General features: G+C 62.7%; 1 protein-coding gene across 1 annotated transcript; it reads right to left on the reverse strand.

The window, feature by feature from the left end:
• Nucleotides 1–3,799: 3,799 nt before the first annotated feature.
• RAB17 (RAB17, member RAS oncogene family) lies at nucleotides 3,800–11,791 on the reverse strand. The gene is made up of 6 exons (XM_045198540.3): nucleotides 11,604–11,791; nucleotides 8,793–8,925; nucleotides 6,645–6,796; nucleotides 5,969–6,094; nucleotides 4,893–4,986; nucleotides 3,800–4,624 (listed from the first exon to the last, which is right to left on the reverse strand). The coding sequence occupies exons 2-6, from the start codon at nucleotides 8,920–8,922 to the stop codon at nucleotides 4,512–4,514; spliced, it is 615 nt and encodes a 204-aa protein (XP_045054475.2). The 5' UTR covers nucleotides 8,923–8,925; nucleotides 11,604–11,791; the 3' UTR covers nucleotides 3,800–4,511.
• Between the last annotated feature and the right edge of the window lie 395 nt (nucleotides 11,792–12,186).

Raw genomic sequence — 12,186 nt, forward strand, 5'->3', positions numbered from 1 at the left:
CCCAGCAGCCTCCCCTCACCGGGTCTGCTTTCCCGTCAACCCTAATAAAATCGGCCTCACGCATGCGCGTCCGTGTGGTGACACAGCGGGGTCCCTCAGAGCCTGGCAGCCCAGTGGGTGCTCAGCAGGGGGCAGAGCAGCCCGATTGTCCTGGTCACCTGCAGCCAGCCTGCGCTCCACTGGGCCACTGGCAGGGTCGCTAGGGCTGTGCACCACAGGACCCCAGGTAGGACAGCCCCACCCTCAGCCCCAGCCCCCTCTCAGCCCAGTCCCCTCACCCCCCTGCTGGTCCTCAGAGGAGAAAAAGCATCCCGAGTGGCTTGTTTCCAACCAACATCAGGGAGACCAAACCTGGACCGACTCCTGCCCACACCGCGTGCCTTTGGTGCCTATTTCAAGCTGCGCGGTGGCATCTCTCTCCTGCCTCCATTCCCACATCCGAGCACCCGGGACAGCAACACCCACCCCGTTCGGAGCTCGGGGGGCACAAGGGCTCCTCACTGATGCAGATGGATGCTCTGTGAGTGCGAACCGCTCTCCCAGGCCCTACTCCCAGGCCAGGGCTGGGGAACAGGGTGAACACAAAGCTAGGGCTCGGCCCGCACCTGGCTGCAGGGCCTCCAGAGCCCACCCTGCCCGCAGGACTCCAATCACCCCAGCTCTGGAGGGGCCAGAGGCCAGGGGCCAGGGCCCAGAGCAGGCCTGCAGGACCCCAGGGTCTGGGGCTGTGGGTCCACAACTCATCAGCCAGCAAGAGGGGCCGAGCCGGCCCAGACCTCCCAGCTGGGAGGTACCAGGAGCTGCCCCATCCACAGGCGGCAGCTGTGGGGCCCTGCCTGTCAGATGGGACAGTGACGTGGTCACCCATGGAGACCTGCCCCCAGGGGTCCTTCCCAGGTTAATCAGAGGTGCCTGCTCTGCCTCTGGCCCGCCAGAAGGCGGCAGCACTCAGCACCTCCGGGCTCAGGGAGCGGGGAGGGCTGGACCCCAGACAGCTGCAGGCTCCCCTGCTGCCCTTGGCATGGGTCCCCAGAGTCCGTGGGGGGGAGTCGTAGGCCCAGGACCTCGTCATGTGCCCCTGCTTGGAAACAAGGGTTACTGCAGTGAATTAAGATGAGGTTGGGGGGCGCGGCAATCCAAAACAGTGGTGTCCCTGTAAAGGGGGAGCTGGGACACAAACCCACATGGGGAGCGGCCCCGTGAAGACGGAGGCGGAGGCGGCGATGTTCCCCACAGGAAGGATCCTGAGACAGCAGAGGCCGGGCAGCTTCCCTCCAGGCCCGCGGGAGCCAGCCCTGCCCCCACCTCCTCTCCCGCGTCCAGGCTCCAAAACATGGGGCGACACTGTGCTGTTGTTAGCGACACTTGGTCAGGGCAGCCGTGTCCCCAGAGATGGAGATGCGGACGATTTTGTTTTCTGCCACATCAGGAACGTCTTCAAACATGTGAGAACATGAGAACATTCCGACGTTATCAGCGAGCGCCACGTGCCCGCCAATAGCAATTACCGAGTCCACTTCCGCACGCCCTTTTCTCCCCGGCCTTGGGGAGGGAGCCTGGGACATCACAACATCCCCCCTGCATAGCTCAGCATGTTTTGCCCCCAAAAATAAGGACGGTCTCAGACACAACCACAGGATTATCAGCTGGCCTGAGTGTTTTTGAATAATTCCAACACGTCGTCCAGCGTCTAGTCCGTGAGCAAATACCTCCGCACCCCGCGGGAAGGTCGGAGGGGTCTTTTTTTTCAAGCCAGGCTCCACTCTACAGCCCCAGGTGCGGTTCCTTCTGTCCCTTTCCTTCCTGATCTTTTTATTGGGTTGCGACCTTGACTTTTACAGGAGCCCCAAGCGTCACTTGGTAGAATGGCCCGAGGATGGGATCGTCCCCTGTGGTGTGTGGCCCTGTTCTTCTGCCCGTGGTCCCTGTCCCTGGGGTGGGGACTCCGTCACCCCTGCGGGCACGGTGCGCGCCCGCTTTCTGCTGCATCGTGGCTGAGGGGCGCCCGGGCCACTCTGACGAATGCCGAGTCTGGCCATTATTGGAGGCGGACATCCCGGCAGTAAGGGTTTCCCACACAGTCTGCGGGGGGCCCGGGCCTCATTTCCCCTGACCTCCTTGCCGGGAGTGACGGTCACATCACGGGGGGACCTCCACGCAGATCAGCCGGCTTCTTCGAAAGGAGGTAGTTCTCTCTTTTTTTTCCTTTCCTTTCTCTCAACACCTTACAGGTAGTTTTCGATCCTCCAGTTGCCCTAGGTTTAGGTGGCAGATAAGTTTTATGAGAAGAATGGGTCCCTGAGTCACCCCTCCGGGCTAAGGGGGCCCTTCCCAGGGAGTCAGGGGAGACGTGGCCAACAGAAACAGAGGAGAGTGGGGGCTGCAGTCACGGCAGGCCAGCAGGGCCCCTCCGGGGAGCACCGTGTCCTGTCTGTGTGTCCTGTCCAGGTGTCCTGCTCTGACAAGGGCGCACACCCAGGCTGTGGGCGGGGCGCTGGGCTCACAGACCCGCCTCTCCCGGCCAGTGCAGTCCTGGAACGGGAAATCCTGGTATTGGGGTGAAGACTCCAGACGGAGGAGCAGGAGGATGGTCTTAATCAGGCGACTGTTGATCGCCACCTAGTGGCAGAGGAAGCATGGCAACCGGCAGCTTCCAGGGTGGGTCCCCCAGTTTGGTGCCACCGGGAGCCGGGGGAGTGACCACAGGAAAAAGTGTCTGCCTCCTCTCCAGCCAGAGACCACAGCACACAGGACAGCGCGCTCTCCCGTTTCGCCTCCAAAATCATCTCAGAGAAACCGGGGTGAAAACCAAGGCCAGGCCCTCCGGGAAGACATTACACGTCCTTTACCTGTCCCTTAGCTTCCCTCAGAGCTCGGGACCAGAAAGCCTCGAGAAATCTGCTCCGCTTCTGTCCGGAAGGGGCCCAGGTCACATGAGAACTATCTTTTAGAGCAACGCCATGAAAGTCTCACCTGGGGGACGACTGGGCGGTTCCCATCTCCCCAGAACAGACGCTGCCCCCACCGGGACCCCCACCCCGTCCCCCCAGGGCAACACTGCCCACGTACAGGGAGCCCATGAGGTGCAGGGAGGCTCAGGGCACCGGCCTGCTGGATGCAGGAGGGAGGCCCTGTGAGGGGGCCGTGACCTTGGTGGGGACGCAGCCAAGGATGATGTGACCTCATAGAGATGGAAACCAGACAAGGCCAGGCCTCCGTGTCCTGCTCAGCCCCTGCCAGGGCCCCTCACTGCCTGAGCCCACCGGGAGGTCATGTCTGGGGGCTGGGCCGATGTTCCCTTGCAGGGTGGTCATGTCTGGGGGCTGGGCCGATGTTCCCTTGCAGGGTGGACAAGAGCAGAGCGCAGACAGGCGGGCCCCCTGGAAATGCTAGCGCCCTTTGGATTCCAAGAAGTTCAAAGTCAGCAGGACTGGAGGCTTCCTGTTTGTTCCCCTGTCCGTCCCCTGTCAGTGCAGTGAAGCTGCCCTTTTCAGATGGTAACGACATCCATTTGACGTTTCAGGGACCTGCTTACCATGGTCCCGGAGGCCAGGGTGAACCCCTAGAGCAGCCCCCTTCGACACCTCGCCCTGCCCCTGGGCTCTCCTCCCAAAGCCGCCGCTGGGCTCTCGGTAAGGTGCACCAGCTGTGAGAATGCTCCGTGTCGCCATCGGAGAGATGTCCCAGGCCCCGCTTCGTCCTGGCCTGCCGCCCGGGCCTGCTCCTGACACGGCCACCATGAGTCCCCTTCAAATACGAGCAATGAGACCCCCACCTTACAAACTCACCAAAGACCAGGTCATAGAAAGCAGTTTAATTTTTGGAAAAAAGCCCCTAAGTAGTAGTTTCCACCTTGGACTAGCAGGGGCGTCCTCACCAGAGCCCACTGGGCACCAGGGTGGCCTCGGCAAGTTCCCAGCTGGGACAGAGCCCCCCGCGGCCCTCTGCCGCCGCCACCCCACCCGGGGGAACTTCTCTGAGGCCCAGTGAGCAAGGGCCCAGCCCTGTGATGGTCACTCCACCCCCCGGGCACGGCCACCTCATCCCGGGCCTGCTCCGTCCTCTCATCCTCCCAGCAGCAGGCAGGGCCGTGCCCAACCCCAGGGTGAGATGACCGTCCACCCATCACAGCGATCCGGGCCCTGTATTGTCCTGGTCCATGTTTCACTTGGGACCTGTTTTGTTCCTCTGAGCCTGGAGCAGCCGAGGGGACGACAGGCAAGCCGGGCAGGGGCAGCCGCGCCTGGCCTGGGCACTTGGGATTCAGTCTGCACCCGGGGGGTGGGAGCTGAAGCCATCGGATGCTGGTCCCCTCCTGAACGACTCCCACAGCTTTGGGAAGTGCTTGTGCTGAGGATGCCAGCTTCGGGCACCTCCAGGAACTAACCAGCCTCAACGGTGAAGCAGAATCAAGTGCCGCCATCCACACGGAGCTGGCAGTGGCTCACCCTGAGGACCAGCCGGGGCCAGGCCAGGGCATCCTCCCCGGGCCCCTCCCAGAGTGGCTGCTTCTAACGGGCACAGCACTTGGCCCACCCCGTGGGCCCCTGGTTCAAGGCCAGTCGGGCATCTCCCCTCGGAGTCTGGCACTGCTCCCTCTCTGCCCTCTGCAGCAGCTCCCGGGCTGGGGGCACAGAAGGAGAGGGGTGGTGGGGTGGACCGTCCCCCAGCATGGCGCTGCACACCCACATCGGCAGTCCGGGCCCCCACCCTCCCCTGCTTGTGCCTGCAGTGTGAAACTCAGACCCTGACTCTCCCGCTGTCCTTCCAGTCCCTGGTGACCTGCTGTCGGGCTCCGGATGCCAGACCAGACCAGCTGAGGCAGAGGCGGGATGACACCCCTCCCCCCCCCACCCCCCACCCCCGCAGGCTCTCCTGGGCCCCACACTCACCTACCGCGCTGAAGGCCTCGGTCACCTGGTGGTTGGCTCTGGCCGAGGTTTCCATGAACAGCAAGCGCTGGCTCTCGGCAAACTCCTGGCCTTCCTGAGGAAGATGCGGGGAAACCCCAGGGCACTTACAAAAGGAGCTCCCAGAGGACCCTCCGCAAAGGCCTTTTCTCTTCCAGGGTTCAGTGCCGCGTGCGGCTGGGTCGCCACTTCCGTCTCGGATTTGGTTTTGGCTCGTTTCCAGCCTGCTTGAGATCTAGCCGACCCACTGCCTCTTAACAGTGAGACCGGCACAGCAGCCCCTGGGGACCAACTTGTCCCCTCTTCATGGCCAAGTGCTACTTCTCGGGGATCCCGGCCGGGTGCGGCAGGGGGGTGGGGGAATTGAGTCTGGGGAGGCCACCTTCCCTGGCACCTGCGGGGCCCTTCCTCTGGGTCCTCTGCGTCTCCCACACAGGCCCGGCTTGTGTGAAGTGAGGAGGTCGCGGGGCACAGGGGACAGCACCAGGGCTGCACAGTGTGCCCCGAGGGGACAGGCGCCCAGGAAAGGCCGGCTGGGTCAAAGGGCCTCCCTGTCACATCAGCCCAGGGCAAGGACGGAGGCCCGGCTGCCCCGGCACCTCCACCCCAGAGCTGGACTGAGTCTCCAGGGCTCCTCCTGCCCATGTCCCTGGGGCCTGGCTCCTCACCCGGCCTCCCAGGGCCCTTTCGACATCAGTCCCCACCCCCAGGGACACATACCCTCCAAGGACTCACTGCGGCCCCAGAACAAGGGCCCCGTTCTCACCGCCACACACACGGGGCCCCAGCCTCCCAGCCCCAGGGCCTCCCCACCCCCTCCCTGGGCTCCTGGCTCCCACCCCACACCCCTGCACAGCCCCTGCAGCCCAGCCGCCTCCTGTCCCTCAGCCAGTCCCTCTCCTGCACCCCCTTCATGTTCCTTCCAAAGCCTTTCCTGAGATCCGCACACACGGACACCTCCCACACACACGCCGTGCACCGACACACACACTCCCGCAGATACACCATGCGCACACACACACAGATGCACACACACAATGTCCCGCCCCCAGTCCTACCTCCAACGTCACCTCCCGCTCCGCGCCGAGGTCCGTCTTGTTGCCGACCAGCATCACCACGACCTCTCCCGGGGAGAACTCCTTCTCCAGTTCCTGAAGCCACTGCTGAGCCTTGCGGAAGGATTCCTGAAAACGAGACATGAGTGAACCTCAGACAAGATGTGTGGGCCGTTTCATCAGCTGTCCCGGGAAAGAGAAGGCCACACTGTGCGATATGACCCCGCCGACCCTGTGACAGACAGCACCCCACCTCCGCCCCGCCGACCAGGGCTGGTTTGGTGGCTGTCCTGTCAGCCCTTCCCTCCTCCTGCTCTGGTGACACTCTGTATGGGATGTGCAGCCAGGGGCTGTGTCCACCCCATTTCTGTGACATGCCCTTATCAACTCGTTGGGCAATCAAGAGTCCTGAGAGACAATGACACAGGTGCAGGGTGTTCCTGGAGGACCACCAAGGGGCACAAACCCAGCCATCTAGAGAAGGGGTGGTCAGGGAGGGCTTCCTGCAGGAGGAGACCCACTCCCATCGACATGTCCCTGCTGGTTGTCATGATGCTGCCACGAAGCACCAGGATGGGCCAGTCCCATCGTGCCTTTGGGAGACAGCGCCCCGGTGCCCAGAGAGCACAGGCGGGTGCCTCGCAAAGGGGGGTGGCCACGTGCCCGAGGGGAGCCTTACCTTGCTGGTGATGTCATACACCAGAAGCGCAGCGTTGGCGCCCCGGAAGTAAAGGTGGCAGACACTGTGGTACTTCTCCTGGCCCGCTGTGTCCCAGATCTCGAACTTCGCAGATGCAGCACCCAGATCCACCACCTTGGTGAAGAACGCACCTGGAACACAGAGGCCCAGAGGCGGCTTGCCCTTCCCCCGCGCCCAGGCTGGGCCGCCTCCAGCCCTGGGCTCAGCAAAGGGGCAGAGGCAGGTGCTTCCTGCCGCCCACAGCTGGGGAGGCTGAGCAACACGTGTTCTGGAAGGAGGCGGCTTCCATCAAAAGCCAGGTGTCGCGAGTGGTGTGCGGCAGACCCTCTGTCCGGCAAGCAGGGGCTTTGAGTGGGAAGAGGAACTCTCAGGACCCTAACTCAGGGCGCCTGCCAAGGTGGCATCGTTTCCAAACAGCGGTGTGCTAGCACTGAGGGGCCCCGCCCTCGTCGTGGCGGGGTGAGTGGTACTCAGAAACTTTGACTTGAATTCGGCTCGCATACGTAAGCCTTCTTGAGGCGTTCACCTCTTTTATAACAACCACGGACCGATTCCTGGTTGGAGGGGACGCAAAGTGGGTAACGTCTCAGCGCACAGCGCTTCAGCCAGGTTCTCCGTGTTGGAGGGGCGGGAGGTGGTGGCAGAAGGGACTGGCCCTTCCCGCACAGGTCTGTCGTCTGGGATTCCCTGTGGCTCCCTCTGGCGAGTGCTCACACAAGCACTAGGTGTCACTATCCCCCCAAAGATGTCCCTGCGAACGTGCGGCAGGGAACAGGCCAGCGCTCCCCTGCTGTGGCCCGAGGTTCCAGCACAAGGCTCCCCTGCCAGCCCCTCTCCTGCAGGGGCCCGAAGCCCTCGTGGTCCCCGGGGGCTGCCGGGAGCCCCAGAGCTTTGCAGTCTCCAGCCAGCAGGCTGAGCCCCCGGGGGCTGCACTCACTTGGGGCTCCCACTCTGGCTCAGCTCCATGTCTGTCTGTCTGCTGCCACTATTCCAGCTCCCCCTCCTCTTCCTCTACATGGGCGGGGCCTTGCCCTGGAATGGCTGGTGCACCGCCCAGCCCGTGACCTGCTCGGCACAGCCAAGCCCTGTGCTCAGGCACCCCCCACTGCAGGGCCACCCCACACACTCGCCCCCCGGTCCAGACCCTCAGAGGGGGACCAGGGACTCCTGATCTTCCTGAAAGCTGGGGCATCCTAGAGCTGGCCTGCCCGGAAGCTGGTACCAGCAAGGGCCTGCCACACTTGGTCCCACCCTGCTCTTGGGAGTATGGGGTGGGCATCTGAGGAAGGGCGCAGCACCCAAGGGTGTCGAGCTCACATCCACAACTGAAGACGTCCTAAGTCAGGCTTCCCAGGGAACCTGCCACAGGGGACACTCCCATCCCGTGTCCCCCGGGGAAGCAGGGAGGCAGGGCCACTTGGTCATCAGCTCCTGTTTACTGAGCTCCCCTGCAGCTGAGCCCTCAGCCCTCCACCTGTGCGCTCCCAGCTGCCCCTGCAGGAAGCCAGCACCCTGTCGCCCTGGGGCTTTGCTCCTCTGCTCGCCCCCGCCCCCCACGAACAGACGCAAGGTTTTGTTCACGAAACCAGCGCACGCTTGAGAAAGACACCAAGTGCCCGCCTTGGTGGGCGCTTGTTTAGCACAGACTGCGTCCGCAGACGCTAAGGATCGTCGGAAACGTGGCACCGTCCGCGTTCAGTCCTGGCAAGGGCGTGAGAACTAAGATGACATAGGAGACCTGGTGAAATCGTGTGACTGGTGTATTGTGATCGTAATAGAAGGTGCGATTTATGTCCTCGCCGATAAGGTAATAATCACAGTGCCCCCCTAAAGGCTGCCCAGCCCTGGTGTGCGGTGAGTGCCGCAGACGCGGAGGCAGCAGTGGGCCCCTGGTTCCCGTGGGGCTTAGCTGCTGGAAGCGAAGGACGGCTTCCTCAGCTCGGCGTCCCCAACCCCCGGCGCAGTTACTGCCACAAAGAGGGTGCTCGGCGAGTCAGTGCTGGCCCCGTGGACTGGCATCTCATCAAATCAAGAAGGACTGCTAAACTCAGCTGCGCCCCCGGTGCCCCCACGACCCCTGGCGTCTCCCCTGGGAGAGGAAGACAGGGCAGCCGGTCTGTCACTCACAGCCCACGGTTGGCAGGGTGCTCCTGAAGTCATTCCTCACGTAGCGGAGAGCCAGGCTGGACTTGCCCACAGAGCCGCTCCCCAGCAGCACCAGCTTGAACACGCGGGGCTGCCCGGCCACCTGCGCCATGCCCTGTGGAGACACACACGGCTGCAGGCGGCCCGAAGTCTGCCACTGAACAACCGCAACGCGTTCACCCCACAGCACTGCCTCCCCGCAGAGGGACGGGCGGATGGACGGACGGACGGACAGGACAGACAGACAGAGAGAACTCTGAGTCGGAGGCCTGGGGGCAGCACCCCTGCTCCGCTCTGCACCCCACGTCCCCACGAGGAAAGCGGGGACCAGAGCTGTGTTTGAGGGGTGCCATGCAGCTGTGAGTGGAAAGCGTGGCGCTGGTGCCGGAAGGGGCGGGTGCACAACGAACAGCCCAGCCCTGAGCTACGACCACGACGGGCCGGTCACCCTGTGGGCCAGTTGTCCTCGCTCCACTGACCCTCCCTTTTCCAATCTACCACTTCTTCCAGCAAGTGTCGGAAACACCTGGGAGGGCAAGTGCTCGAGCTGTTTGGGATTCATGGATAAAAGTTCTCCTCTCAAAGAGCGAGCTACCGCCCTGGCTGGTGTGGCTCAGTGGATTGCGTGCCGGTCTGTGAACCGAGGGGTTGCTGGTTCAATTCCCCAGTCAGCCATGTGCCTGTGTCACAGGCCACGTCCCCAGTAATGGGGGCTGCAATGGGCAACTGCACGTTGGTGCCTCTCTCCCCCTCCCTTCCCCTCTCTCTGGAAAATAAATAGGAAAAAAAAAATTCTTTTAAAGCAGTCTACCCGGAAATCTTGGTGTTTCAAAAATCTCTGTCTAAAGCAAAGGTTGGTGTTCCAAGGAAGGAAGGAAGGGAAACACAGGGAGAGGCAAATGACCCATCAAAGCATCAATGTTCTGAGGTATCAGCCTGAGTGGAGGACCATGTCTGGGAGCCTGAGGCAGAGGAGCGGTGACTTGGGACGGAGCAGGGTCTCAGCGGGGGATTTGCAGAGAGCAGGCTCTATAAGACGACGTGGTCCAGGCCTGCCTGGCCCTGTGGGGGTGTGGGGGCGCCCTGGACTCCTACATTTCACAGACCGCCGCCACCCACGGAGGGTCCTGGCGGGGCCGGTCTGCTCTCCGAGAGCCCACCCCCCATCCCCAGGCAGGATCTCAGAGCAATTCATTCCACAGATTTCTGACCCAAGGGTAGAAAGCTCAACTCAAAGGCAAGTGAAATAAAATAAACAACAGGAGCCGATGGAAAAGCCCCTGAAGAGGCCGCTGGCTGCCCAGGAATAAAATTTACAGCCCCGGTGATTCACCGAGTCCAGAACTCGGAGAGAAGCCCCGGAAGAGATAACTCGATGCCGCCTCCGAGTCAGAGGCGGCCGGAGATTATGTACCAGCTCCACCGTCCGAGAAACTGGGTGCTGGCCCCCGGAAGAGGAGCGCTCAGTCTGCTCCTTTCTCTCTGCTCCCAGGTGACACAAATCCCCCTGGGGCTGCAGCCCCCTCTCTGGTCCCCAGCTGCCGTCCCTGCCCCAAGCAGCTGCCCAGCCCCATGAATAACAGTCAATAAAATAGAGGTCGGGGGCCTACAGTGCCCCTTCCTCTTCTCCACTGAAATTATCTCCGTTTTTAACTCTAATTTCATTTGCCTAACTATTTTGAAATGACCTGTCCCTCCTGCTGGTCTGTGGCCTCTGCAACGTCTTCGTCACTAGGAACCCTACGCGTGACTCACCGCCCCGTCCCCTCAGAACAACCAGGCATAGCAGTTGCCTGCTTTCTTCAAGGTTGGATTTTAAATGAATCTTAAAAACAAACAAACCAAAACCCATGGTTGTACCATACACTTTCGTGTCCCACCTTTGAAAACACAGCAACCTGCACCGAAGGCAGTTTCACACGTTGCTCCGTAGGTTCCACCTGCTTCGTGTGACATTCCCACAACCGCCCCGGTTTGCTGCACCATTACCCTCCGACTACGTCTCCACTGGTTTTAGCTCTTTTCCCAGTGGGAGATCAGACCCTCTGCGCTCTGTCCTACACCCTTTTCCGTGTGATTGCGGCGGCGAGCGTTCACGACGAGAGGCGGAAGCCCTCTGTCGGGGCGGAAGCTGGAGCCGTGAGGCCTGGCCCTGCCCGCAGGCGTCCTTAGGAGGGTCTCAGGGGGCCTTTCTGGCACGGAGAGGCTCCCCAGAGCACGGTGCTGGGGAACAGGGCCCAGACACGCCCTCCTGACCCCTTCTGTTTCCTGCAAGCCCGTCTCCTGTCCCCCGAAGGGAAGGTAGGAACAAAACCCCTAACTAGTCTTTCTGGGGGGAGGCCATTGCAGGAATTCTGGTTAGCTAGGTCTCTTGTCAGGCGTCCCTCGTGGGTGTGGCCCTTCCCAGCGTGTAAGGAACCCGGGGTCCCCCTGAGCACCTGGGGCCCCCTCCACACAGCCCTTCACCGTGAGGCCTGTCACTGAGCTTGAAGCAGGGGTCTCCTCCCAGGACCCCGCCGCCCACCCAGGTCCAAACACATGCGGCAGCCCTCAGCAGAACGCACTCCTTCCCTCGATGTGCCCTCTGCATTATTCACGAGTGGGAACACGCACAGACACGCGCGCACACAGAGAGACACAGACACACACAGAGAGACACATGGACACCCACAGACACACACACACACTCTGCCCAGTGCACAGCACTCAAAACGACGGCTCACGGGTCCTCAGGCCTGGTCAGTTCCAGGAAGCCTGACAGCTCTTCACCCCCAGGCCCTGCAGGGCCCCTACCTGTCTCTCTCTGTCCAGGGGAGGGGTCGGCTTCCTGAACCAGGCTGCCAGGCAGCAGCCGGGGCAGCTGGGGAGGGGTGGGCAGGCTGGGCTGCACAGACCGGGTGGAAGCAGCAGTCTCTGCCCGAGGCAGTGCCTAGCCCCCTGACCCCTGCCGGGCCCCACCTCAGGCCACTTCCTCCTGCCCGGCTCCCAGGGCAAGGTCCTCCAGTCATGTGGTCACCTGGGATAGGGGCAGGGCGGGAGGCTGGACCTTACAGCCGGTGCCGGGAGCACCTGGGCGCCCAGCCGGAAGTGAGCCTCCTGTCAGGGGTTTGCTGCCACCCAGCAGCCGAGCTCCCAGGCCTGGCGGGGGCTTCTATCAGCAGCGCGCCTCCCTGCTCCCCCCTCCGGGCTGCTTTCAGCCCAGAAGAGGAGGGGCGTCTCGGGCAGGTGAGCACAGCCCTTCCACAGACGGCTGCGAGCCAGCTCCTGGGGGCCTGCTGCAGGGACACGGTGGGTGGGTCCAGGGGCCGCCTGGGGCCGGGGGCTCTGTAGTGCCATCTGCCAGCTTGGGGACCCTCCAACCTGACTGTGCTCTTCT

Source organism: Desmodus rotundus, chromosome 2, assembly GCF_022682495.2.
Source record: "Desmodus rotundus isolate HL8 chromosome 2, HLdesRot8A.1, whole genome shotgun sequence".
Lineage (NCBI taxonomy): Eukaryota > Metazoa > Chordata > Mammalia > Chiroptera > Phyllostomidae > Desmodus > Desmodus rotundus.

Excerpts from the sequence above, each read along its gene's own strand:
- RAB17 (XM_045198540.3), bottom strand. The coding sequence starts at position 8,922 with ATGGCGCAGGTGGCCGGGCAGCCCCGCGTGTTCAAGCTGGTGCTGCTG. Across the intron at positions 4,987-5,968 it reads AGCGGGAGGTGACGTTGGAG|GAAGGCCAGGAGTTTGCCGA; the intron begins GTAGGACTGGGG and ends CATCTTCCTCAG. Across the intron at positions 4,625-4,892 it reads CGAGGCCTTCAGCGCGGTAG|CCCGGGAGCTGCTGCAGAGG; the intron begins GTGAGTGTGGGG and ends CTGTGCCCCCAG.